This window comes from Oncorhynchus nerka, linkage group LG1 (assembly GCF_034236695.1).
Source record: "Oncorhynchus nerka isolate Pitt River linkage group LG1, Oner_Uvic_2.0, whole genome shotgun sequence".
Classification (NCBI taxonomy): Eukaryota; Metazoa; Chordata; class Actinopteri; order Salmoniformes; family Salmonidae; genus Oncorhynchus; species Oncorhynchus nerka.
Genome location: NC_088396.1, coordinates 15608122 through 15631967, shown reverse-complemented (window position 1 = coordinate 15631967; position 23846 = coordinate 15608122). Strand labels below are relative to the sequence as shown.

The 23846-nt window shown below is 47.0% G+C and overlaps 1 protein-coding gene across 1 annotated transcript in view; it reads right to left on the bottom strand.

The window, feature by feature from the left end:
- Positions 1-23846, bottom strand: part of stxbp5l (syntaxin binding protein 5L) — a 174775-nt gene that overhangs the window by 54852 nt on the left and 96077 nt on the right. Inside the window, exons 7-9 of the mRNA XM_065001593.1 lie at positions 17241-17304; positions 6216-6299; positions 2241-2364 (exon numbers count right to left, since the gene is read on the bottom strand). Of these exons, the coding sequence (XP_064857665.1) occupies positions 2241-2364; positions 6216-6299; positions 17241-17304 (272 nt within the window). The remainder of the gene's footprint in view (positions 1-2240; positions 2365-6215; positions 6300-17240; positions 17305-23846) is intronic.

Below are 23846 nucleotides of genomic sequence, written 5' to 3'. Positions count from 1 at the left end.
TCTCGGTAGACCTGAGCCCTAGGACCATGCCTCAGGACTACCTGTCTTGATGACTAACTCTCTCTCTAACTCTCTCTCTACTCTCTCTCTCTACTAACTCTCTCTCTAACTCTCTCTAACTCTGAATGATCGCCTATGAAAAGCCAACAGACATTTACTCCTGAGGTGCTGACCTGTTGCACCCTCGACAACCACTGTGATTATTATTATTTGACCCTGCTGGTCATCTATGAACACTTGAACATCTTGGCCATGCACTGTTATAATCTCCACCCGGGCACAGCCTGAAGAGGACTAGACACGGTGCTTCTACATCTGCATTGCTTTGCTGTTTGGGGTTTTAGGCTGAGTTTCTGTAAAGGACTTTGTGACATCAGCTGATGTATTTGATTGATTGATTGATGTCAGACTGATCCAACACTAGGCCTATACACAGCTCAAAGTGATGTCTGACTGATCCAACACCAGGCCTATACACAGCTCAAAGTGATGTCTGACTGATCCAACACCAGGCCTATACACAGCTCAAAGTAATGTCTGACTGATCCAACACCAGGCCTATACACAGCTCAAAGTGATGTCTGACTGATCCAACACCAGGCCTATACACAGCTCAAAGTAATGTCTGACTGATCCAACACCAGGCCTATACACAGCTCAAAGTGATGTCTGACTGATCCAACACCAGGCCTATACACAGCTCAAAGTGATGTCTGACTGATCCAACACCAGGCCTATACACAGCTCAAAGTGATGTCTGACTGATCCAACACCAGGCCTATACACAGCTCAAAGTGATGTCTGACTGATCCAACACCAGGCCTATACACAGCTCAAAGTGATGTCTGACTGATCCAACCAACACCAGGCCTATACACAGCTCAAAGTGATGTCTGACTGATCCAACACCAGGCCTATACACAGCTCAAAGTGATGTCTGACTGATCCAACACCAGGCCTATACACAGCTCAAAGTAATGTCTGACTGATCCAACACTAGGCCTATACACAGCTCAAAGTGATGTCTGACTGATCCAACACCAGGCCTATACACAGCTCAAAGTGATGTCTGACTGATCCAACACTAGGCCTATACACAGCTCAAAGTGATGTCTGACTGATCCAACACCAGGCCTATACACAGCTCAAAGTGATGTCTGACTGATCCAACACCAGGCCTATACACAGCTCAAAGTAATGTCTGACTGATCCAACACCAGGCCTATACACAGCTCAAAGTGATGTCTGACTGATCCAACACCAGGCCTATACACAGCTCAAAGTAATGTCTGACTGATCCAACACCAGGCCTATACACAGCTCAAAGTGATGTCTGACTGATCCAACACCAGGCCTATACACAGCTCAAAGTAATGTCTGACTGATCCAACACCAGGCCTAAACTAAATTCACATGGCAGGATAACGATGTACAGTATATTTCAGCCAATCGTGCCCTTCCTTCCCACAGTGCTGCTTGGCAAAACCCTTCCTGTCTGTCTCAGTGAGTCAGCCAGAACAGAGAGAGATAGTTAGCCCACAGCCCACAGAATGACTGTGAATGTGTTCGTCTGGTCTGGGCCACCCACAGGCACGGCGGTCATCAGAGACAACCACCCATGGCCACGACGGGCATCACGATCATACACAAACTACCCACAGCCATGAAGACGATCAGACTAACACAGCTATGGTCCCGATAGACAGATCTTCGGTTCTCTATTTCCGTCCCTATTACTCATCCCCAGTGTGACAGGCAGTCAGATAGACAGACACGGTGTGTCCTTCCTGAGTGTCTGGTGGAGTCTTTCATGAGGAAAGTCACAGGGTCAAACTGTGCCGCCTACACACAGACCACGCCGACACAGCGTCAGAGAGCCAAGGCCGTGGCAGAAACGCAGAGCTTGCTCATTGCAATCAGAGCTCCTCAAAGAGTATTCAGCGAACATCTGACCTGATGAGGCACCTATTCATCTGCTGGGTGGCGGAGTGTACGCTCAGGACCTTGGAAAATCTACGGACTCACCAAGTCACTGTAACGTGTCTTGACGTTACCGGCAGCAAAGGTTCATGATTTAAAGCACTATCAATCGATGCCATGTGTTTTCGCTCGTGTCTAGATCCGCAAATCCATCTACATCGCAAACGTCCCCTCAATGACCACCACATGTGCTGTGTCACCACGTTGGGGTCAGGGCTGTAGTGTCAGAGGTTATGTGTGTGCGTGTGCGTGTGCCTCACCGTGAGGGTAGGTGATCTGAATGGGCCTGGCTGTGTTTCTCAGGTTCCACATAGTCAGGCTGCCATCTGAGTGGCTGCACATGAACTGCTTCCCCTCGTGATGCCAGCTCACAGAATGGATAGCCTGGAGAGAGAGGTAAAGGGTATAGGGAAGGAGGGAGGTAAAGGGTATAGGGAAGGAGGGAGGTAAAGGGTATAGGGAAGGAGGGAGGTAAAGGGTATAGGGAAGGAAGGAGGTAAAGGGTATAGGGAAGGAGGGAGGTAAAGGGTATAGGGAAGGAGGGAGGTAAAGGGTATAGGGAAGGAGAGAGGTAAAGGGTATAGGGAAGGAGGGAGAAACAGAGAGAGAGGTAAAGGGTATAGGGAAGGAGAGAGACACAGAGAGAGGTAAAGGGTATAGGGAAGGAGAGAGACACAGAGAGAGGTAAAGGGTATAGGGAAGGAGGGAGAAACAGAGAGAGGTAAAGGGTATAGGGAAGGAGAGAGACACAGAGAGAGGTAAAGGGTATAGGGAAGGAGGGAGACACAGAGAGAGGTAAAGGGTATAGGGAAGGAGAGAGACACAGAGAGAGGTAAAGGGTATAGGGAGGAGAGAGACACAGAGAGAGGTAAAGGGTATAGGGAAGGAGGGAGAAACAGAGCGAGGTAAAGGGTATAGGGAAGGAGGGAGACACAGAGAGAAAGGTAAAGGGTATAGGGAAGGAGAGAGACACAGAGAGAGGTAAAGGGTATAGGGAAGGAGAGAGACACAGAGAGAGGTAAAGGGTAAAGGGAAGGAGGAGGGAGAAACAGAGAGAGGTAAAGGGTATAGGGAAGGAGGAGACACAGAGAAAGGTAAAGGGTATAGGAAGGGAGAGACACAGAGAGAGAGGTAAAGGGTATAGGGAAGGAGAGAGACACAGAGAGAGGTAAAGGGTATAGGGAAGGAGAGAGACACAGAGAGAGAGAGGTAAAGGGTATAAGGAAGGAGAGAGGGTAATGTGGAAGGAGGGAGACACAGAGAGAGAGGTAAAGGGTATAGGGAAGGAGGGAGGGTAAAGTGGAAAGAGGGAGGCACAGAGAGAGAGGTAAAGGGTATAGGGAAGGAGAGAGGGTAATGTGGAAGGAGGGAGAAACAGAGAGAGAGGTAAAGGGTATAGGGAAGGAGGGAGGGTAAAGTGGAAAGAGGGAGGCACAGAGAGTAAAGAGGTAAAGGGTATAGGGAAGAGAGAGAGGAAGGGTAACATGGAAGGAGTGGAAAGAGGGAACAGAGAGAGAGGTAAAGGGTATAGGGAAGGAGAGAGGGTAACGAAGAAGGAGAAACAGAGAGAGAGGTAAAGGGTATAGGGAAGGAGGGAGGGTAACGTGGAAATAGAAACAGAGAGAGAGGTAAAGGGTATAGGGAAGGAGAGAGGAAGGGTAACATGGAAGGAGGGAGAAACAGAGAGAGAGGTAAAGGGTATAGGGAAGGAGGGAGGGTAAAGTGGAAAGAGAAACAGAGAGAGAGGTAAAGGGTATAGGGAAGGAGGGAGGGTAACATGGAAGGAGGGAGAAACAGAGAGAGAGGTAAAGGGTATAGGGAAGGAGAGAGGAAGGGTAACATGGAAGGAGGGAGAAACAGAGAGAGAGGTAAAGGGTATAGGGAAGGAGAGAGGGTAACGTAGAAGGAGAAACAGAGAGAGAGGTAAAGGGTATAGGGAAGGAGGGAGGGTAACGTGGAAATAGAAACAGAGAGAGAGGTAAAGGGTATAGGGAAGGAGAGAGGAAGGGTAACATGGAAGGAGGGAGAAACAGAGAGAGAGGTAAAGGGTATAGGGAAGGAGGGAGGGTAAAGTGGAAAGAGAAACAGAGAGAGAGGTAAAGGGTATAGGGAAGGAGGGAGGGTAACATGGAAGGAGGGAGAAACAGAGAGAGAGGTAAATGGTATAGGGAAGGAGGGAGGGTAAAGTGGAAAGAGAAACAGAGAGAGAGGTAAAGGGTATAGGGAAGGAGGGAGGGTAACATGGACGGAGGGAGAAACAGAGAGAGAGGTAAAGGGTATAGGGAAGGAGGGAGGGTAACGTGGAAAGAGAAACAGAGAGAGAGCGAGACAGATATTACAGTTACTGATCAAAGAAATAGGTTGTCACTTCTATTATCATTCCCTTCCCATTACAGTTATTGATCCAAATAAATAAATTGGTGACGATTATTCCCTCACAGTATATATATATACTTTGCACAGTATAAATAAAATCCCCCTGCCCCAGATTCTAAACGTTTTCGTCCTCTCACCAAGTTCCTGTTAACGTATGTACGCACTACTGCTGGGAGTACTCCTATTGGTTTGACTTGGTGGGACAAAATGCTAAGGACACAACTGTCCAATGTAAACTGTGCCCAGGCAAGAAACAACTCTCCACTGCTATAAACACAACTCCCAATCTCTTGAAGCATCTGCAAAAGCAACACACAAACACAAAACTCGTTGAAAAAAGACCCCCAAGACCTGACCACCGCTGCTGAAAATGACTGTAGGTCTACCTCATCCAAACAACCCAGGCTCGATTTGGATCGTTCAGGAGGACAGGCTGTAACCCAGAAACTGCTGAACAAGCTTATAGCTGGGTTTGGAGTAGACGAAGTGCTGCCCTTATCCGAGGTAGAATCCACCTCTTTTCAGACAGACAGACAAAATGCCGGTGACAGTTGACGTTGAGTGAGGACACGCAACATTTTGGGTTGTAACGCAAAAAGTAATATAACAAGTAGTGTAATGAATCACTTTTCCTAGGGAATAGTCAGTCAAATGATAATAGGTAATATATCATTTTTTGGGGGGGGGAAGTAACAACACCAACGTGAGGATAGGAATGCAGTCCTTCAACCACAGTTAACTTAGCAGCTAAAACCAATGAGTGCTGTCCCTCAACTAACCTGGTGTTAAATGAGAGAGGACACGACTAGAACTGGACTGATTAGAACCCGTGAGAGGGATCAGTAGCACAAACTACGCACAGAACCGGAGAGCTCCGGGACATCAATGGGAGGAGAAAGAAAGGAAATTGACAGGTGTAGATGTTGCTTGCCTGTGATATTAAAGGAGACAGAAATGACTTGGGAGAATTCATGAGCCAGTTAATCGAACTGCACTAATGAAAAACTATAGGTTTCAGCAGAGAGCTCCTCTACCAGCCTTTGTAATGGGTTTTGCTTTTTATTCCCGGAGAGTGAGTGATAGATATACGGTACATATATATATATATATATATATAATATATACATATATATATATATATATATATATAAAAAGAGGGAGTGTTGTAAAATCTGAAGCACGCTCCAATGCATCGGCCTCTTCTGTGACGAGCATCGGGCTCCGAGCGGAGAGCTGTGTGATATCTGGAGCGCTGTGTGATATCTGGAGCGCTGCTATTTATCCTCCCGTTCCTCTCTTCTCCCGGGCTCGCATCGGGAGCGTCACACAAAGAGCCTTCCTTTAATGAATCATGGCAGAGTGAGAGCTCCTTTTGTCCTACGCACTCGGCTTTTGTCTAGGCTGCCATGGCGATGCCTCTCCCCTTGTCATGTTCTAAATCGTCTACGATGGTGAGGCCCTAGCAACGTGGAGGCACCGGAGACGGGCCTCCATCATGCATCACACTGGGTAATTAACACTGACAGACCTAATGACACCTCTTTAGAAATAAGGGGAGGAAGGTAGAGGTTTAACTGATGCCTGAAGGGCGAGTAGGGGCATATAGGTTACAAATCATGTACACTGTCAATGCTTAATCAGATAGGGCCCTTACATCATCCCTGATTGTGTGACCTTACGTTAAAACACTTTTACGGGACTCTTAATGAACCCTAAGAAAGCATCCATGTAAAAGAAGCTCCCACACGGTCTTTGTAAACCTTACATCAGACAGTCCATGTGGGTGAAATCACTTGTTCAGCTGTCTGCTAGTGGGAGGGAGAGATAGAGAGAGAGAGAGAATGAAAGATAGTACTCGCCTCATCGTAGTAGATTCTGAAGTCAACCTTCTTGGCTCGGAGGTCCCATTGGACTACTGTTCCACTCTCAAACCCTATCAGCAACTGTGGAGGAGGTAGAGAGGGAAAGACAGGTAGAGAGGGGGAGACAAGTAGAAGGGAGAAGACAGGTAGAGGGAGGGGAGACAGGTAGAGGGTGGGGAGAAAGGTAGAGGGGGAAGACAGGTAGAGAGGGGGAGACAGGTAGAGAGGGGGAGACAGGTAGAAGGGAGAAGACAGGTAGAGGGAGGGGAGACAGGTAGAGGGTGGGGAGACAGGTAGAGGGTGGGGAGAAAGGTAGAGGGGGAAAGACAGGTAGAGAGGGGAAAGACAGGTAGAGAGGGGGAGACAGATAGAAGGGAGAAGACAGGTAGAGAGGGGGAGACAGGTAGAGAGGGGGAGACAAGTAGAAGGAGAAGACAGGTAGAGGGTGGGGAGAAAGGTGGGGAAGAAAGGTAGAGGGGGAAGACAGGAGAGGGGGAGAGTAGAAGGGGAGACAGGTAGAGAGGGGGAGACAGGTAGAGGGGGGGAGACAGGTAGAAGGGAGAAGACAGGTAGAGGGAGGGGAGACAGGTAGAGGGTAGAGGGGGAGACAGGTAGAAGGGAGAAGACAGGTAGAGAGGGGGAGACAGGAGGGGAGACAGGTAGAGGGGGGGAGAAAGGTAGGGGGGGAGGGGGAAAGACAGGTAGAGGGGGGGAGAGGGAAAGACAGGTAGAGAGGGGGAGACAGATAGAGGGGGGGAGAAGACAGAAGACAGAGAGGGGGGGAGACAGGTAGAGGGGGGGAGACAAGTAGAAGGGAGAAGACAGGTGAGGGGAGACAGGTAGAGGGGGAGAAAGGTAGAGGGGGAAGACAGGTAGAGAGGGGGAGACAGGTAGAGGGAGGGAGAGAGGGGGAGACAGTAGAAGGGACAGGTAGAAGACAGGTAGAGGGAGGAAGAGACAGGTAGAGACAGGTAGAGGGGGAGACAGGGGGGAAGACAGGTAGAGAGGGGAGACAGGTAGAGGGGGAAGACAGGGAGGGGGGAGACAGGTAGAGACAGGAGGGGAGAAAGGTAGACAGGGAGGGGAGACAGGTAGGGGAAGGAAGACAGGTGGGGAGAAAGGTAGAGGGGGAAGACAGGTAGAGGGAGGGGAGACAGGTAGAGGGGGAAGACAGGTAGAGGGAGGGAGACAGGGAGGGGGAAGACAGGAGGGAGGGGAGAGGGGGGAAGACAGGTAGAGGGAGAGGAGACAGGTAGAGGGGGAAGACAGGTAGAGGGAGGGGAGACAGGTAGAGAGGGGGAGACAGGTAGAGGGAGGGGAGGGAAGGGGGAAGACAGGTAGAGGGAGGGGAGAGTAGAGGGTGGAAGACAGGTAGAGGGGGAAGACAGGTAGAGGGAGGGGAGACAAGGAGGGGAGACAGAGGGGGAAGACAGGTAGAGGAGGGAGAGGGGAAGACAGGTAGAGGGGGGGAAGGAAGACAGGTAGAGGGAGGGGAGACAGGTAGAGGGGGAAGACAGGTAGGAGGGAGGGGAGACAGGTAGAGGGAGGGAAGGAAGGGGAGGGAAGGGTGGGGACAGGTAGAGGGAGGGGAGACAGGTAGAGGGGGAAGACAGGTAGAGGGAGGGGAGAAAGGTAGAGGGGGAAGACAGGTAGGGGGAGGGGAGACAGGTAGAGGGAGGGAGACAGGGGGGGGAAGACAGGTAGAGGGAGGGAGACAGGTTGAGGGAAGGAAGACAGGTAGAAGGGGGGAGGTAGAGGGGGAAGGGAGACAGGTAGAGGGGGGAAGACAGGTAGAGGGAGGGGAGAAAGGTAGAGGAGGGACAGGAAGACAGGAAGAAAGGTAGAGGGGGAGACAGGTAGAGGGAGGGAAGAGGGGGGAAGACAGGTAGAGGGAGGGGAGACAGGTAGAGGGGGGGAAGACAGGTAGAGGGAGGGGAGACAGGTAGAGGGTGGAAGACAGGTAGAGGGAGAGACAGGAGGGGATACAGGTAGAGGGAGGGGAGACAGGGGGAAGGGGGAAGACAGGTAGAGGGGGAAGACAGGTAGAGAGGGGGAGACAGGTAGAGAGGGGGAAGACAGGTATCGGGAGGTAGAGGGGGGAAGACAGGTAGAGGGAGGGAGACAGGTAGAAGACAGGTGAGGGGAGACAGGTAGAGGGGGAAGACAGGTGGGGAGAAAGGTAGAGGGGGAAGACAGGTAGAGAGGGGAAAGACAGGTAGAGGGAGGGGAGGGGGAAGACAGGTAGAGGGAGGGGAGACAGGAGGGGAGAAAGGTAGAGGGAGGAGGGTGGAAGACAGGTAGAGGAAGGGGAGACAGGTAGAGGGGGAAGACAGGTAGAGGGAGGGAGACAGGTAGAGGGGGGAAGACAGGTAGAGGGAGAGGAGACAGGTAGAGGGTGGAAGACAGGTAGAGGGAGGGGGAGACAGGTAGAGGGGGGGAGACAGGTAGAAGGGGGAAGACAGGTAGAGGGGGGAAGACAGGTGGGGAGAAAGGGAGGGGGAAGACAGGTAGAGGGAGGGAAGACAGGTAGAGGGAGAAAGGAAGAAAGGTAGAGACAGGGAGGGGGAAGACAGGTAGAGGGAGGGGAGAGGGAGGGAAGAAAGGTAGAGGGAGGGGAGACAGGTAGAGGGAGGGAAGACAGGTAGAGGGAGGGGAGACAGGTAGAGGGAGGGGAGACAGGTAGAGGGAGGGAAGACAGGTAGAGGGAGGGGAGACAGGTAGAGGGAGGGAAGACAGGTAGAGGGAGGGGAGACAGGTAGAGGGAGGGGAGACAGGAGGGAGGGAAGACAGGTAGAGGGAGGGGAGACAGGTAGAGGGGGAGACAGGTAGGAGGGAGGGAAGACAGAGGGGGGGAGACAGGTAGAGGGAGGGAAGACAGGTAGAGGGAGGGGAGACAGGTAGAGAGGGAGGTAGAAGAGACAGGTAGAGGGAGGGGAGACAGGTAGAGGGAGGGGAGACAGGTAGAGGGAGGGAAGAAAGGTAGAGGGAGGGAGACAGGTAGAGGGAGGGGAGACAGGTAGAGGGAGGGAAGAAAGGTAGAGGGAGGGGAGACAGGTAGAGGGAGGGGAGACAGGTAGAGGGAGTGAAGACAGGTAGAGGGAGGGAAGACAGGTAGAAAGGGGGAAGACAGGTAGAGGGAGGGAAGACAGGTAGAAAGGGGGAAGACAGGTAGAGGGAGGGAAGACAGGTAGAAAGGGGGAAGACAGGTAGAGGGAGGGAAGAGGGAGGGGGAAGACAGGTAGAGGAGGGAAGAGGGAGGGGATACAAATAGAGGGTGGGAAGACCGGTAGAAAGGGGGAAGACAGGTAGAGGGAGGGAAGACAGGTAGAAAGGGGGAAGACAGGTAGAGGGAGGGAAGACAGGTAGAAAGGGGGAAGACAGGTAGAGGGAGGGAAGACAGGTAGAGGGGGGAAGACAGGTAGAGGGAGGGAAGACAGGTAGAGGGGGAAGACAGGTAGAGGGAGGGAAGACAGGTAGAGGGAGGGAAGACAGGTAGAGGGAGGGAAGACAGGTAGAGGGAGGGAAGACAGATAGAGGGAGGGAAGACAGGTAGAGGGAGGGGAGACAGTAGAGCGACAGAGGAGGAAATATAGGATCAAATTATTGAACATTGAAATAAGAGTCTTATAGACTTGAGCTTGTCTCAGTAAACAGAAACGTTTTCCTCTCTCTCCCTTTCCAGACGTAGTGGCCCCTGGCTTGTAGCTCCAGTGGCCGTGGTTCTCTCCCTGTGGGAGATGTGATTAGAAGGATTGGAAGGGATGATCTTCACCATGAGTGTTCCACTCAGCACACAACCAATCTGCTCCCTCTGCCTGTCTCTCTCCAGCTAGCTCTTATCCCTGTGTGTGATTTATAGAGGATTTACTTTTTGGGGTGGAGGACTGGGAGACGTCTGAAGGGTTTAGGAGAGGATGGGATATGGGGCATATATATAGAGAGAGAGAGGGAGAAGAAGAGTGGCCTTTGTCAGCGAAAAATCTAAAATCCACTGGCTCTGCAGTTTTTGATTAATGAGAAACAGCACATACACGAGGTTCACAGGGATATGCCAAGACGCTGGTCGTGTCCAAATACCCGTACTAGCGTTCAACATATTAGGTATTTTGGGTATGTGAAAAAATTAAATGTTATAATAAGTTAATAAACAAGATGTCATATTCACTTTGGCTTTTGATACAGGAGAATTCACGGCATACTACTGAGGAGGAAAATCATCTTTCCAGGCCCACGTCGGTCTGACAACAGCTGATAATTAGCCGAGGGGGACACGCCACGCCGAAATGAAGGAACGGCGGGAATCAACGCCATGTGCGGCTTAGACGAGGCTCAGAAGGATGAACCGAGTGTGCCGATGTTCTTACTGCATTTTTACTAAGCAGTACGTTGTAAATAGTACGTACTATTAACCCTGCAGAGAAAATACAGAAGTCTACTTACACACCCACAGAGATGAAAATATACACACCCCCAGGATGAGAGAGAGATAGACAACACAGACCCACGCACGGAATGACGAATACACACAACCAGAGTAAAAAAGTAGGATGCACAAAGATGCACACACACCCCACTAAGTACACCTTAAGAGAGTGGCGCGGAGGGTAATGGCAGTGTCACACAGTGAAACAGACAGAGCAGAAGAGGTGGCGCAGCCTGGAAGAGAGGAGTATTTAAAGGAGGGGATCCTCTGGGGAGGGGAGGAGGAGACAGGTCCCTGTAGGGAGGAGAGGAGACACTGTGAAAGCACAGATCACACACTGTGGAATGGAGAGCAGGTGGGGTGGAAAACAGCCCGTCTTCACTCTGCCACTCATGGGCCGCACGCACGCACGCACACACACACACACACACGCAAGCACGCACACGCACGCACGCACGCACGCACGCACGCACGCACACACGCACACACGCACACACGCACACACGCACACACACACACGCACACACACACACACGCACGCACGCACGCACGCACGCACGCACACACGCACACACACGCACGCACGCACGCACACACACACACACGCACGCACACACGCACACACGCACGCACGCACACACGCACGCACGCACACACACACGCACACACACACGCCCGCCCGCGTTCACATGCTTACCTGCCTCAATTCTTACCTCATAACCCTGCGCCAAAAGGGCCAGTCTTTCTATCTCAGCACATACATCACCTTGATTTGCTCCAGAAAGTAGTGTGATACTGCTGAAAAAGGTTACCTCCTCCTCACAGGGGACACCAGTGAACATACTGTGGGTAGGCAACATACAGTTGAAGTCGGAAGTTAACATACTTAGGTTGGATTCATTAAAACTCATTTTTCAACCTCTCCACAAATCTCTTGTTAACAAACTATAGTTAGGACATCTACTTTGTGCATGTACTTTTTCCAACAATTGTTTACAGACAGATTATTTCACTTATAATTCACTGTATCATAATTCCAGTGGGTCAGAAGTTTACATACACTAAGCTGACTGTGCCTTTAAACAGCTTGGAAAATTCCAGAAAATGATGTCATGGCATTAGAAGCTTCTGACAGGCTAATTGACACAATTTGAGTCAATTGGAGGTGTACCTGTGGATGTATTTCAAGGCCTTCCTTCAAACTCAGTGCCTCTTTGCTTGACATCATGTGAAAATCAAAAGAAATCAGCCAAGACCTCAGAAAAAAACTTGTAGACCTCCACAAGTCTGGTTCATCCTTGGGAGCAATTTACAAACACCTGAAGGTTCCACGTTCATCTGTACAAATAATAGTACGCAAGTATAAACACCATGGGACCACACAGCCGTCATACCGCTCAGGATGGAGACACGTTCCGTCTCCTAGAGATGAATGTACATCGGTGCGAAAAGTGCAGATCAATCCCAGAACAACAGCAAAAGTGAATCTTGTGAAGATGCTGGAGCAAACAGGTACAAAATTTCCTCTATCCACAGTAAAACAAGTCCTATATTGACATAACCTGAAAGGCCGCTCAGCAAGGAAGAAGCCACTGCTCCAAAACCGCCATAAAAAAGCCAGACTACAGTTTGCAACTGCACATGGGGACAAAGATCATACTTTTTGGAGAAATGTCCTCTGGTCTGATGAAACAAAAATAGAACAGTTTGGCCATAATGACCATCATTATGTTAGGAGGAAAAAGGGGGAGGCTTGCAAGCTGAACAACACCTTCCCAACAGTGAAACAGTGAAGCACGGGGGTGGCATCATTATGTGTTGGGGTTGCTTTGCTGCAGGAGGGACTGGTGCATTTCACAAAATCGATGGCATCGTGAGGTAGGAAAATTACGTGGATATATTAAAGCAACATCTCAAGACATCAGTCAGGAAGTTAAAGCTTGGTCACATATGGGTCTTCCAAATGGACAATGACCCCAAGCATACTTCCAAAGTTGTGGCAAAATGGCTTAAGAACAACAAAGTTAAGGTATTGGAGTGGCCATCACAAAGCCCTGACCTCAATCCTGTAGAAAATTTGTGGGCAGAACTGAAAAACCTTGTGCGAGCAAGGAGGCCTACAAACCTGACTCAGTTACACCAGCTCAGTCACCCAACTTATTGTGGGAAACTTGTGGAAGCCTATCCGAAACGTTTGACCCAAGTTAAACTATTTAAAGGCAATGCTACCAAATACTAATTGAGTGTATGTGAACTTCTGACCCACTGGGAATATGATGAAAGAAATAAAAGCTGAAATAAATAATTCTCTCTACTATTATTCTGACATTTCACATTCTTAGAATAAAGTGGTGATCCTAAGACTGGGAATTCTTACTCTGATTAAATGTCAGGAATTGTGAAAAACAGAGTTTAAATGTATTTGGCTAAGGTGTATGTAATCTTCCGACCTTAACTGTATACCATCACTACCACTGCCTCTATCATACCCACCTTATTGCCTTTACCATGTCTTGCTCCCTTTACCTGCCTTCATGACATTAACTGGCTCTGACATACACACCCACACCTTCAGAGAAACAATCACATGAAACATCAAACCTCTCGGTGGCAGAATGTACACATTTACAAGTGCTTTGGGAGGCAGAAAGAGTCTGATATGCTCTCAGCTATAAATCCAAGCAAGAAATATACTTCATATCGCATATGAGTCATCTTCACAAACAGAAGGTCTCTCTCTGTCTTTTTCCTTCTCTCTGTCTTTTTCCTTCTCTCTGTCTTTTTCCTTCTCTCTGTCTTTTTCCTTCTCTCTGTCTTTTTCCTTCTCTCTGTCTTTTTCCTTTTCTCTCTGTCTTTTTCCTTCTCTCTGTCTTTTTCCTTCTCTCTGTCTTTTTCCTTCTCTCTGTCTATTTCCTTCTCTCTCTTTTTCCTTCTCTCTGTCTTTTTCCTTCTCTCTGTCTTTTTCCTTCTCTCTGTCTTTTTTCCTTCTTCTGTCTTTTCCTTTTCTCTGTATTTTTCCTTCTTTTCTTTTTCCTTCTCTCTGTATTTTTCCTTCTCTCTGTATTTTTCCTTCTCTCTGTATTTTTCCTTCTCTCTGTCTTTTTCCTTCTCTCTGTATTTTTCCTTCTCTCTGTCTTTTTCCTTCTCTCTGTATTTTTCCTTCTCTCTGTATTTTTCCTTCTCTCTGTATTTTTCCTAGTAGTAGTTAATGGTTAAAGTACAAAAAGGAAAATAAATAAACATAAATATGGGCTGTATTTACAATGGTGTTTATTCTTCACTGGTTGCCCTTTTCTTGTGGCAACAGCTCACAAATCTTGCTGCTGCAATGGCACACGGTGGTATTTCACCCAGTAGATATGGGAGTTTATCAAAATTGGGTTTGTTTTCAAATGATTTGTGGATCTGTGTAATACGAGGAAAATACATGTCTCTAATATGGTCATACATTTGGCAGGAGGTTAGGAAGAGCAGCTCAGTTTCCACCTCATTTTGTGGGCAGCATGGCTTCTACTGAGAGCCTGGTCTGCCTACAGCGGCCTTCCTCAATAGAAAGGTTATTCTCACTGAGTCTGTACATAGTCAAAGCTTTCCTTAAGTTTGGGTCAGTCACAGTGGTCAGGTATTCTGCCACTGTGTACTCTCTGTTTAGGGCCAAATAGAATTCTAGTTTGCTCCGTTTATTTGTTAATTCTTTCCAATGTGTCAAGTCATTTTATTAGATTTTTTCTCATGATTTGGTTGGGTCTAATTGTGTTGCTGTCCTGGGGCTCTGTAGGGTGTGTTTGTGTTTGTTAAACAGAGCGCCAGGACCAGCTTGCTTAGGGACTCTTATCCAGGTTCATCTTTCTGTAGTTGATGGCTTTGTTATGGAAGGTTTGGGAATCACTTCCTTTTAGGTGGTTGTAGTCTCTTTTCTAGATTTTGATAATTAGCGGGTATCAGCCTAATCAGCCTAATTCCTCTGTTACGTTGTACACAGAGGATATTTTTTGCAGAGTTCTGTATGCAGAGTCTAAATTTGGTGTTTTGTCCCATTTTGTGAACTCTTGGTTGGTGAGCGAAATCCAGTACTCACAACCATAAAGGGAAATGGGTTCTTTAACTGATTCAAGTATTTTTTTGCCAGATCCTAATTGGTATGTCAAAATGTTCTGTTCCTTTTGATGGAATAAAAGGCCCTTCTTGCCTTGTCTCTCAGCTCGTTCACAGCTCTGTGGAAGTTACCTGTGGCGCTGATGTTTGGGCTGAGGTATGTATAGTTTTTTGTGTGCTCTAGGGTAACGGTGTCTAGATGAAATTTGTGTTTGTGGTCCTGGCAACTGGACCTTTTTCCAAACACCATTATGTTTGTCTTACTGAGATTTACTGTCAGGGCCCAGGTCTGACATAATCTGTGCAGAAGATCTAGGTGCTGCAGTAGGCCCTCCTTCGTGTGTGACAGAAGCACTAGATCATCAGCAAACAGTAGACATTTGACTTCAGATTGTAGTTGGGTGCTGCAGACTGTTCTAGTGCTATCGCCAATTAGTTGATAAATATGTTAAAGAGGGTGGCGTTTAAGCTGTATTCCTGTCTCACCCCACGTTGCTGTGGAAAGAAATGATTGTGTGTTTTTTGCCAATTTTAACCGCACATTTTTTTGTTTGTGTACATGAATTTTATAATGTTGTACATTTTTCCCCCAACACTACTTTACATCAATTTGTATAGCAGACCCTCATGCCAAATTGAGTCAAAGGCTTTTTTGTTTGTCAATTAGGGTGTGCAGGGTGAACACGTGGTCTGTCGTACGGTAATTTGGTAAAAAGTATATTTTAAATTGTATTTCCAGACGGGTCTGCTGTTAATGATAATGATTTTCTTCGGTTTTCTGCTTGAGAAAGCTGAGAAGTAAAATATACTGTTTAGGTTTTCTACTACCAAGTTTACACCTTCACTATTACAGTGGAACGTTTGTCCAGGAAGTTTTCTAAAAGGGATAGAATTTGTTGTTGCCTAATAGTTCATCGTTTTTTGTTAGGTTTCCACACTACATTCCTTCCACCTATAGCATTTCTTAATATTACTCAGTTCCTTTGGCTTTGATGCCTCATGACTGAGCATAGCTCTGTTCAAGTAGACTGCAATTTTGCTGTGATCTGATAGGGGTGTCAGTGGGCTGACTGTGAACGCTCTGAGAGACTCTGGGGTGAGGTCAGTGATAAAGTAGTCTACAGTACTCCTGTCAAGAGATGAGCTATAGGTGTGCCTACCATAGGACTTCCCTTGAAAACTACCTTTGACTATGTACATACCCAGCATGCGACAGAGCTGCAGGAGTTGTTACCCTTTTTGTTGGTTATGTTGTCGTAGTTGTGCCTAGGGGGGCATATGGGGGAGGGAATGCTGTCATTCACTCCAGGCAGGTGTTTGTCCCCCTGTGTGCTGAGAGTGTCAGGTTCCTGTCCAGTTCTGGCATTTAGGTCACCATAGACTAGTACATGTCCCTGGGCCTGAAAATGATTGATATTCCCCTCCAGGAGGGAGAAGCTGTCTTCATTAAAGTCTGGGGATTCTAGTGGGGGGGATATAGGTAGCACTCAGGGGGACATTTTTCTCTGTTAAAGATAATTTCCTTTTGAATTTCTAGCCAAATGTAAAATGTTCCTGTTTTGATTAATTTAATAGAGTGAGTTAGGTCTACTCTATACCAAATTAGCATACCCCTGAGTCCCTTCCCTGTTTCACACCTGGTAGTTTGGTGGATGGGACTACCAGCTCTCTGTAACCTAGAGGGCAACCAGTTTCTTGTAGGATGACAATGTCTGTATTTCCGATTTCTTTGGTGATGTCCAGGTTCCCACTCTTTAGGCCAAATGCAGATGACCTCAGGCCTGGGATATTGCAGGATGAGATAGTGAAGGCTTTTTGTTCCATAAAGTCTCCAATGTTGTTGTTCGTGTGGTTTGGCTCTCTTGCTCTGCATTTTCCCTCGTTTTTCTCTCTCTCTCTCTCTCTCTCTCTCTCTCTCTCTCTTGCTAAAGTGTTGTTATTTTCCTGACAGCATCTTAGACTTTTTTCACACCAACAGCCCACGCACATCGAGTGCCAGCAGGTCTTGCATGGCAAATCGATTCCCCCTAATGCCTCCGCACCGCCGGCAACCCGCCCCGACAACCCCGACCATCATCTTAGCAGGCGCGACCGCTTCATGACCCAAACCCCTCTGCGTTGCTAACACACACACACACACACACACACACACACACACACACACACACACACACACACACACACACACACACACACACACACACACACACACACACACACACACACACACACACACACACACACACACACACACACACACAGGCCTTCCCCACTGAAAGATGATGACAAGGAGGACAGCCAGTACTAGAGGGCAAGCAATGACCCAAAGGCTAGCCGTGATGCTGAGAGCGTTAGCAACTTGTTCGGGAGCCATTTTGGGTCATCGTCCTGTACTTAAAAGAACACGTCTAACATCATGTAGCAGCCTGTGTACCAGAGTTCCTGCTAGAGGAGAGAAAGAGGAGGCAAGCCGTTTTTGATGTATTATTGTTCCACCTACTCACCTTGCCTTCATCCTTCGGGCTGTCACTCAGATGGACCACGGGCCCTGGATGTGCTTTAGTTGCTCTGTGAACAAGAGGAGGAGAGAGAGAGGGCTTATCAGGTTATGAGCATGAGTGCAGATGTTTCAGAACGATAGTCAAGGGAGCGTGTGACTGGCTGCCATCCAGTTAACCTGAATCTACTTCCTGCATCTGCTGTTACCAAAGAGATAGACGCTCCAGACCCACAGAGCACCCGCAGAATGTCTTAGTGACCAGTGGTATTCAGCGCCCAGCACCAGAATCGACCAGACGTTCACTATTAGACCTCACCATACAATGCACAAGCCCTGCGATAGACTAGAGACCTGTCCAGGCGGTGTACTCGTACATGAATCTGCCTCACACTACAGAAACAGGAGATAGGCTCTTACTCTTATGAGGCGTTCCGGCTCGCACAAGCCAAGGCCAGTGCAAGGCTACTTACTTATACAATGCACAGTGGCAGTTGACTGTGCCAGAATACTCCAGTTAAAATGTCCTCCTGAACCCTGATCTTTTGTTTCTTGGCAACAACAGTGCCCTGGATGGTGGTCGTTCCTGAGAAGAAGGACTCTGAGGCAATGACATCTCTGGCATGGTTTAAGATATTTTATTTTACCAGGCAGATCGATTTAAGAACAAATTCCTATTTACAATGAAGGCCTGGAAATCGCTGGACAGCATATCGCCAGCAACCTGGTCAGTGTCTCTTTGAATAGAATAGAGTAGAATAAAGACGATAAATCACATTAGGTTCATGGTTGTATTCTTTTGTCGGACAAATTATTGGTTCATAAACCGCGGACTAGGTGAAGGAAAGTGAGATTGAAACGCGCTTTCACCATGTTGATATTGCAAAGTAAAGGTTGTGTTGAATTGACTTGAGAGAACGAAGGGACTCGGAGTCCTTACAGCTTTACAGGGTATGAACTGCGTAGAGTTGCTTCATTGGCTACTCAGGGTTCAGCGTCTGGAGGGGCAACATTTCATTAAAACAGTGCAATGTAAACACTTCACACAACAGCCAGACAGACATAGAGAGACGTGGACTGGCCTGACCCCGGCTATCACCAAACTACGCTAGCCTGGGCAGAATCACAGCCTTACAGCTGCCGACTTCAGACAGAGAGAGACCTGGACTGGCCTGACCCCGGCTATCGCCACGCCACGCTAGCCTGGGCAGAATCACAGCCTTACAGCTGCCGACTTCAGACAAAGAGAGGCAGGCAAACCCAATCAGAGGAGACTGGCCACAAATTACCACCGCTGTCGGGAAACACACAGACACCTTGTGCTCTGGCAGGTCCCAGGGAGCCATGGCAACGCCAGAACCCAGTGGGTTTGTTGTTGTCGGCTGGTGAGCTCGTCTATTATAAGCCATTACAAAAACACATGTTCTCAATTCATCACAAAGACATTAGTACGTGTTATTTCTGCTGATTCTTTTAGGCTTCACATCTCTATACCCCTTTCACATTTTTATGAAATTGCACTTCCTCAGCCTCCTTCACTTTTAAATACCCATTGCTATCGGTTGTTTTTTGTTTGATTTCACCATATAGGTACTGTGTTGCTGCAAAATGAATTGCCTCATTGAGGAAACTAAAGTTCTCTGAACCTGAATTCGTTCATGATAATCCTTGAAAGAGGTTCTGCGGGAGTACACCAGACTGACGCTCAAAGGAAAACGCCCAGGTTCTCTCTCTGGAGATCATTTCCAACAGTTTTAACACCCTTAGATTTGTCTGTGTTGGGTTTGGATCTCATGGTAAAAACGTGGCTCCCCTGAGGGAGAGGTCACCACACCAATCTGTCCGAGTGTCCTCCTTTTCGCCGACTCATCACTCTGCCAGCTTGCACACACACGCATGCTCATGCTCATTCACACACACACACATACATACATACGCTACAAGCCTTTGTAGAAGCTGCACAGGGCCGGCAGGTTTAGGTTGGCTTTTCTTGGTCGGCATGGTAACGGCGGGATGGGATGACGAGGAGCTACCAGAAGGGGAAATATCTACATCCTGTCGAGAAGATTCCACCCCGTCTGAAAAGGGCCTCGACCGTCTACACTGAGACATTAATTATTCAACCAATACCGACAATTCTCTTGTCACAGAGTACACATACACAATGGGAGAATCTCAATTACATAATCCTCTCTCCTCGCTTCCTTCTCAGAACCCTTTGGAGAAGAAGGTCAGATGGGAGGGACTTTTGGGTTTCTCATTCAATGGGCTTTGAGAAGGAGGCGAGGAGATAGAAGAGAGGACGCAAGGAGTATGCGATTGAGATTCCCCCAGAGAATATCCAACCATGAGAGCTCAGGTGAAATGACCATTATGGTTTTTTTTGCTTGTTTTTCAGATGAGCACGCTTTGTCTGACAATGAATAGGAAAAGATAATGAAAATCATTATTTCTTCAGGGCTCACAAAGGATTAGGGTATTTTCTGTTCCTCAGCCTGCTGAGGGTGTGAATCATTTCTTTAGAGCAGGATTAGAAACGTATTGCTCCTGAAAGACACCAGACAAAAGAGACAATTATAAAATGCTGTAGGTTGCATTAGTCATTTTCCCTCTCTTTGTGGTATGTGTGTGAGTGGGGGTGGGCATGTTCTGTGATGACAAAATTAAAAGGCCGACGTGACACACCTGAAATAGATAGGGCATGATGACACAGTGCAGAAAGTCCAGAATGAAAAACCTGCACAGGGTACAGTACCAGTCAAACGTTTGGACACACCTACTCATTCAAGGGTTTTTCTTCATTTTTTTACTATTTTCAACATTTTATAATAGTAGAAAAGACATCAAAACTATGAAATAACAATAATGAACTGAATCATGTAGTAGCCAAAAAAAGTGTTAAACAAATCAAAATCTATTTGATATTTGAGATTCTTTAAAGTAACCACCTTTTGCCTTGATGACAGCTTTGCACACTCTTGGCATCCTCTCAACCAGCTTCATGAGGTAATCACCTGGATTGCATTTCAATTAACTTCTTGGTGACAGGGGGCAGTAATTTTCACGTCCGGATGAAATGCATGCCCAAATTCAACTGCCCGCTACTCATCCCCAGAAGATAAGATATGCATATTATTAGTAGTTTGGATGGAAAACACAAGTTTCTAAAACTGTTTGAATCATGTCTGTGAGTATAACAGAACTTATTTAGCAGGCGAAACCCAGAGGACAAACCATTCAGATTTTTTTTTTGAGGCCACTCTCTTTTCAATGGTTCTTCATTGGGAATCCAGATTTCTAAGGGACCTTCTTGCAGTTCCTACCGCTTCCACTGGATGTCACCAGTCTTTAGAAATTTGTTGAGGTTTTTCATTTGTGTAATGAAGAAGTACGGCCTTCTTGAACGAGGGTAACTTGAAGTGTACTGTTAGATAGAGGCGTGTGACCAGAAAGCTAGGTACAGTTTGTTTTCCTCCTGTATTGAACACAGATCATCCCGTCTTCAATTTTATCGATTATTTACGTTAAAAAAATACCTAAAGTTGTAATACAAAAGTAGTTTGAAATGTTTTGGCAAAGTTTACAGGTAACTTTTGAGGTATTTGTAGTCACGTTGCGCAAGTTGGAACCGGTGTTTTTCTGGGTCAAACGCGCCAAATAAATGGACAATTTGGATATATATCGACGGAATTAATCGAACAAAAGGACCATTTGTGATGTTTATGGGACATATTGGAGTGCCAACAAAAGAAGCTCGTTAAAGGTATATTTTTATTTCTGCGTTTTGTGTCGCGCCTGCAGGATTGAAATATGCTTTTCTCTCTTTGTTTACTATGGTGCTATCCTCAGACAATAGCATCGTTTGCTTTCGCCGAAAAGCCTTTCTGAAATCTGACATGTTGGCTGGATTCACAAGTGTAGCTTTAATTTGCTATCTTGCATGTGTGATTTAATGAGTTAGATTTTTATAGTAATGTATTTGAATTTGGCGCTCTGCATTTTCCCTTGGCCAGGTGGGACGCTAGCCCACATATTCCAGAGAGGTTTTAACAGGTGTGCCTTGTTAAATTAATTTGTATAATTTCTTTCCTTCTTAATGTGTTTGAGCCAATCAGATCAGTTGTGACAAGGTAGGGGTGGTATACAGAAGATAGCCGTATTTAGTAAAAGACCAAGTCCATATTATGGCACGAACAGCTCAAATAAGCAAAGAGAAATGACAAATCATTACTTTAAGACACGAAGGTCAGTCAATATGGAAAATTTCAAGAACTTTGATGAAACTATGATGAAACTGGCTCTCATGAGGACCGCCACAGGAAAGGAAGACCCAGAGTTACCTCTGCTGCAGAGGATAAGTTCATTAGAGTTAACTGCACCTCAGATTGCAGCCCAAATAAATGCTTAAAGCAATAGACACATCTCAACACCAACTGCTCAGAGAAGACTGCGTGAGTCAGGCCTTCATAATCGAATTGCTGCAAAGAAACCACTACTAAAGGACACCAAAAAGAAGAAGAGACTTGCTTGGGCTAAGAAACACGAGCAATGGACATTCGACTGGTGGAAATCTGTTCTTTTGTCTGATGAGTCCAAATTTGAGATTGTTGGTTCCAACCACCGTGTCTTTGTGAGACACATAGTAAGTGAACGGAGGATGGAGGAGGAGGTGTGATGGTGTGGGGGGGCCTTGCTGGTGACACTGATTTATTTGTAATTCAAGGCTCACTTACCCAGCATGGCTACCATAGCATTCTGCAGCGATGTGTCATTACAATTGGTTTGCGCTTAGTGAGACTATCATCTGTTTTTCAACAGGACAATGACCCAACACACCTCCAGGCTGTGTAAGGGATATTTGACCAAGAAGGAGAGTGATGCAGTTTTGCATCAGATAACCTGGCCTCCACAATCACCTGACCTCAACCCAATTGAGATGGTTTGGGATGAGTTGGACCGCAGAGTGAAGGAAAAGCAGCCAGCAAGTGCTCAGCATATGTGGGTACTCCTTCAAGACCGTTGGAAAATTATTCCAGGTGAAGCTGATTGAGAGAATGCCAAGAGTGTGCAAAGCTGTCATCAAGGCAAAGGGTGGCTACTTTGAAGAATGCAAAATATAAAATATATTTTGATTCGTTTAACTTTTTGGGGGGTTACTACATGATTCCATATGTGTTATTTCATAGTGTTGATGTCTTCACTATTATTCTACAATGTAGAAAAGAGTCAAAATAAAGAAACACCTTTGAATGAGTAGGTGTGTCCAAACTTTTGACTGGTACTGTATATGCTGTTCCTTAGCTTCAGTCAGGCATAATGGACATTTTGTATTTATGTAATATTTTCAGTAGAATATCTATTTCTTACTGAATACACACCAATACAGGACTATGTGTACATTCAGAGGGTAACTGGAATCTATTCTGCAGTTCTACCAAGTATTCATACCACTTACACATCTGTATGAGATATTTTGACAGCAACTAAGCGGAGAGAAATTTGGGAAGTGCTTTACTCCACATGATCTCTATTCACCGGATGGCCTATAGTATTATAGCTGATGAGGATAGATGGTAAGTTGCATTAACATCAACATGAAATGTGGAGGAAACAGAGCTGGGTGAACGAGGCTCAGGGCTTTGGGACTAGGCGCTCCTGTGTCAATATTTGCTGGCCCTGCAGTAACGACAGTCCTCGATCTGTTCGACGCAGAAGGGGAGAATCCCAATTGCATACTCCTTGGCCCCTCTCTCCTCGCTTCCTTCTCAAAACCCATTAGAGGAGAAGGTCAGAAGGGAGCGATCTCTGGATTTCTGATCCAATGGGTTTTGAGAAGGAGGTTAGGAGAGAGGACGCGAGGTGTATGCAAATTGAGATTCTCCCAAGGACTCTCTCCTCTTTATCTCTCTCTCTGGAGAGAAGCCTGGTTGGTGGTGACAAACTAATTTCCCAACAGCCTCTGGTCCCCCACCCAGCCAACCAGCCAGCCAAGTTGAGTACAATCATGACACACACACACACACACACACACACACACACACACACACACACACACACACACACACACACACACACACACACACACACACACACACACACACACATCACTTCTGTTGTGTGGAAGTATTTTTATGTGTATCTCTGCACAGCGACTGCAACAGACAAGATAGCAAAACATTTTTTTTATGTGCTGCGGTAACCATGTGTTCTTCTCCACTCATTTCCTGTTAGGTGTCAGGCTTTACTCCTCTTGTGCCTCACTAGATTGACTAGTGAAAAGACTGACATGGACGTGGAGGAAGGAGGAGGTGGTGGGAAGAAGAGAGAAGAGAGGAGGGAGGAAACGTAGCATGTGTCTCTTGTTATCAGACGTGTGCCTGGGTTCCGCCCCTCAGGGATTTCTGTCTCAATTTAGGCTGCTGCCAAAACCGGCAGGCGTTAACCAGTGAGATTGCATTAGACTGATAAACTCAGGCCTAATTAGAAAATAATGGGCTCATTAAGGAAACACACGAGCCATTACTGCAGTCATTCAAAGGTATAGGAAATCAGAGACTGAATGCTCGCACAAGGAGCCATATACAGAACAGTAAACGTTCTGAAATAACAATCT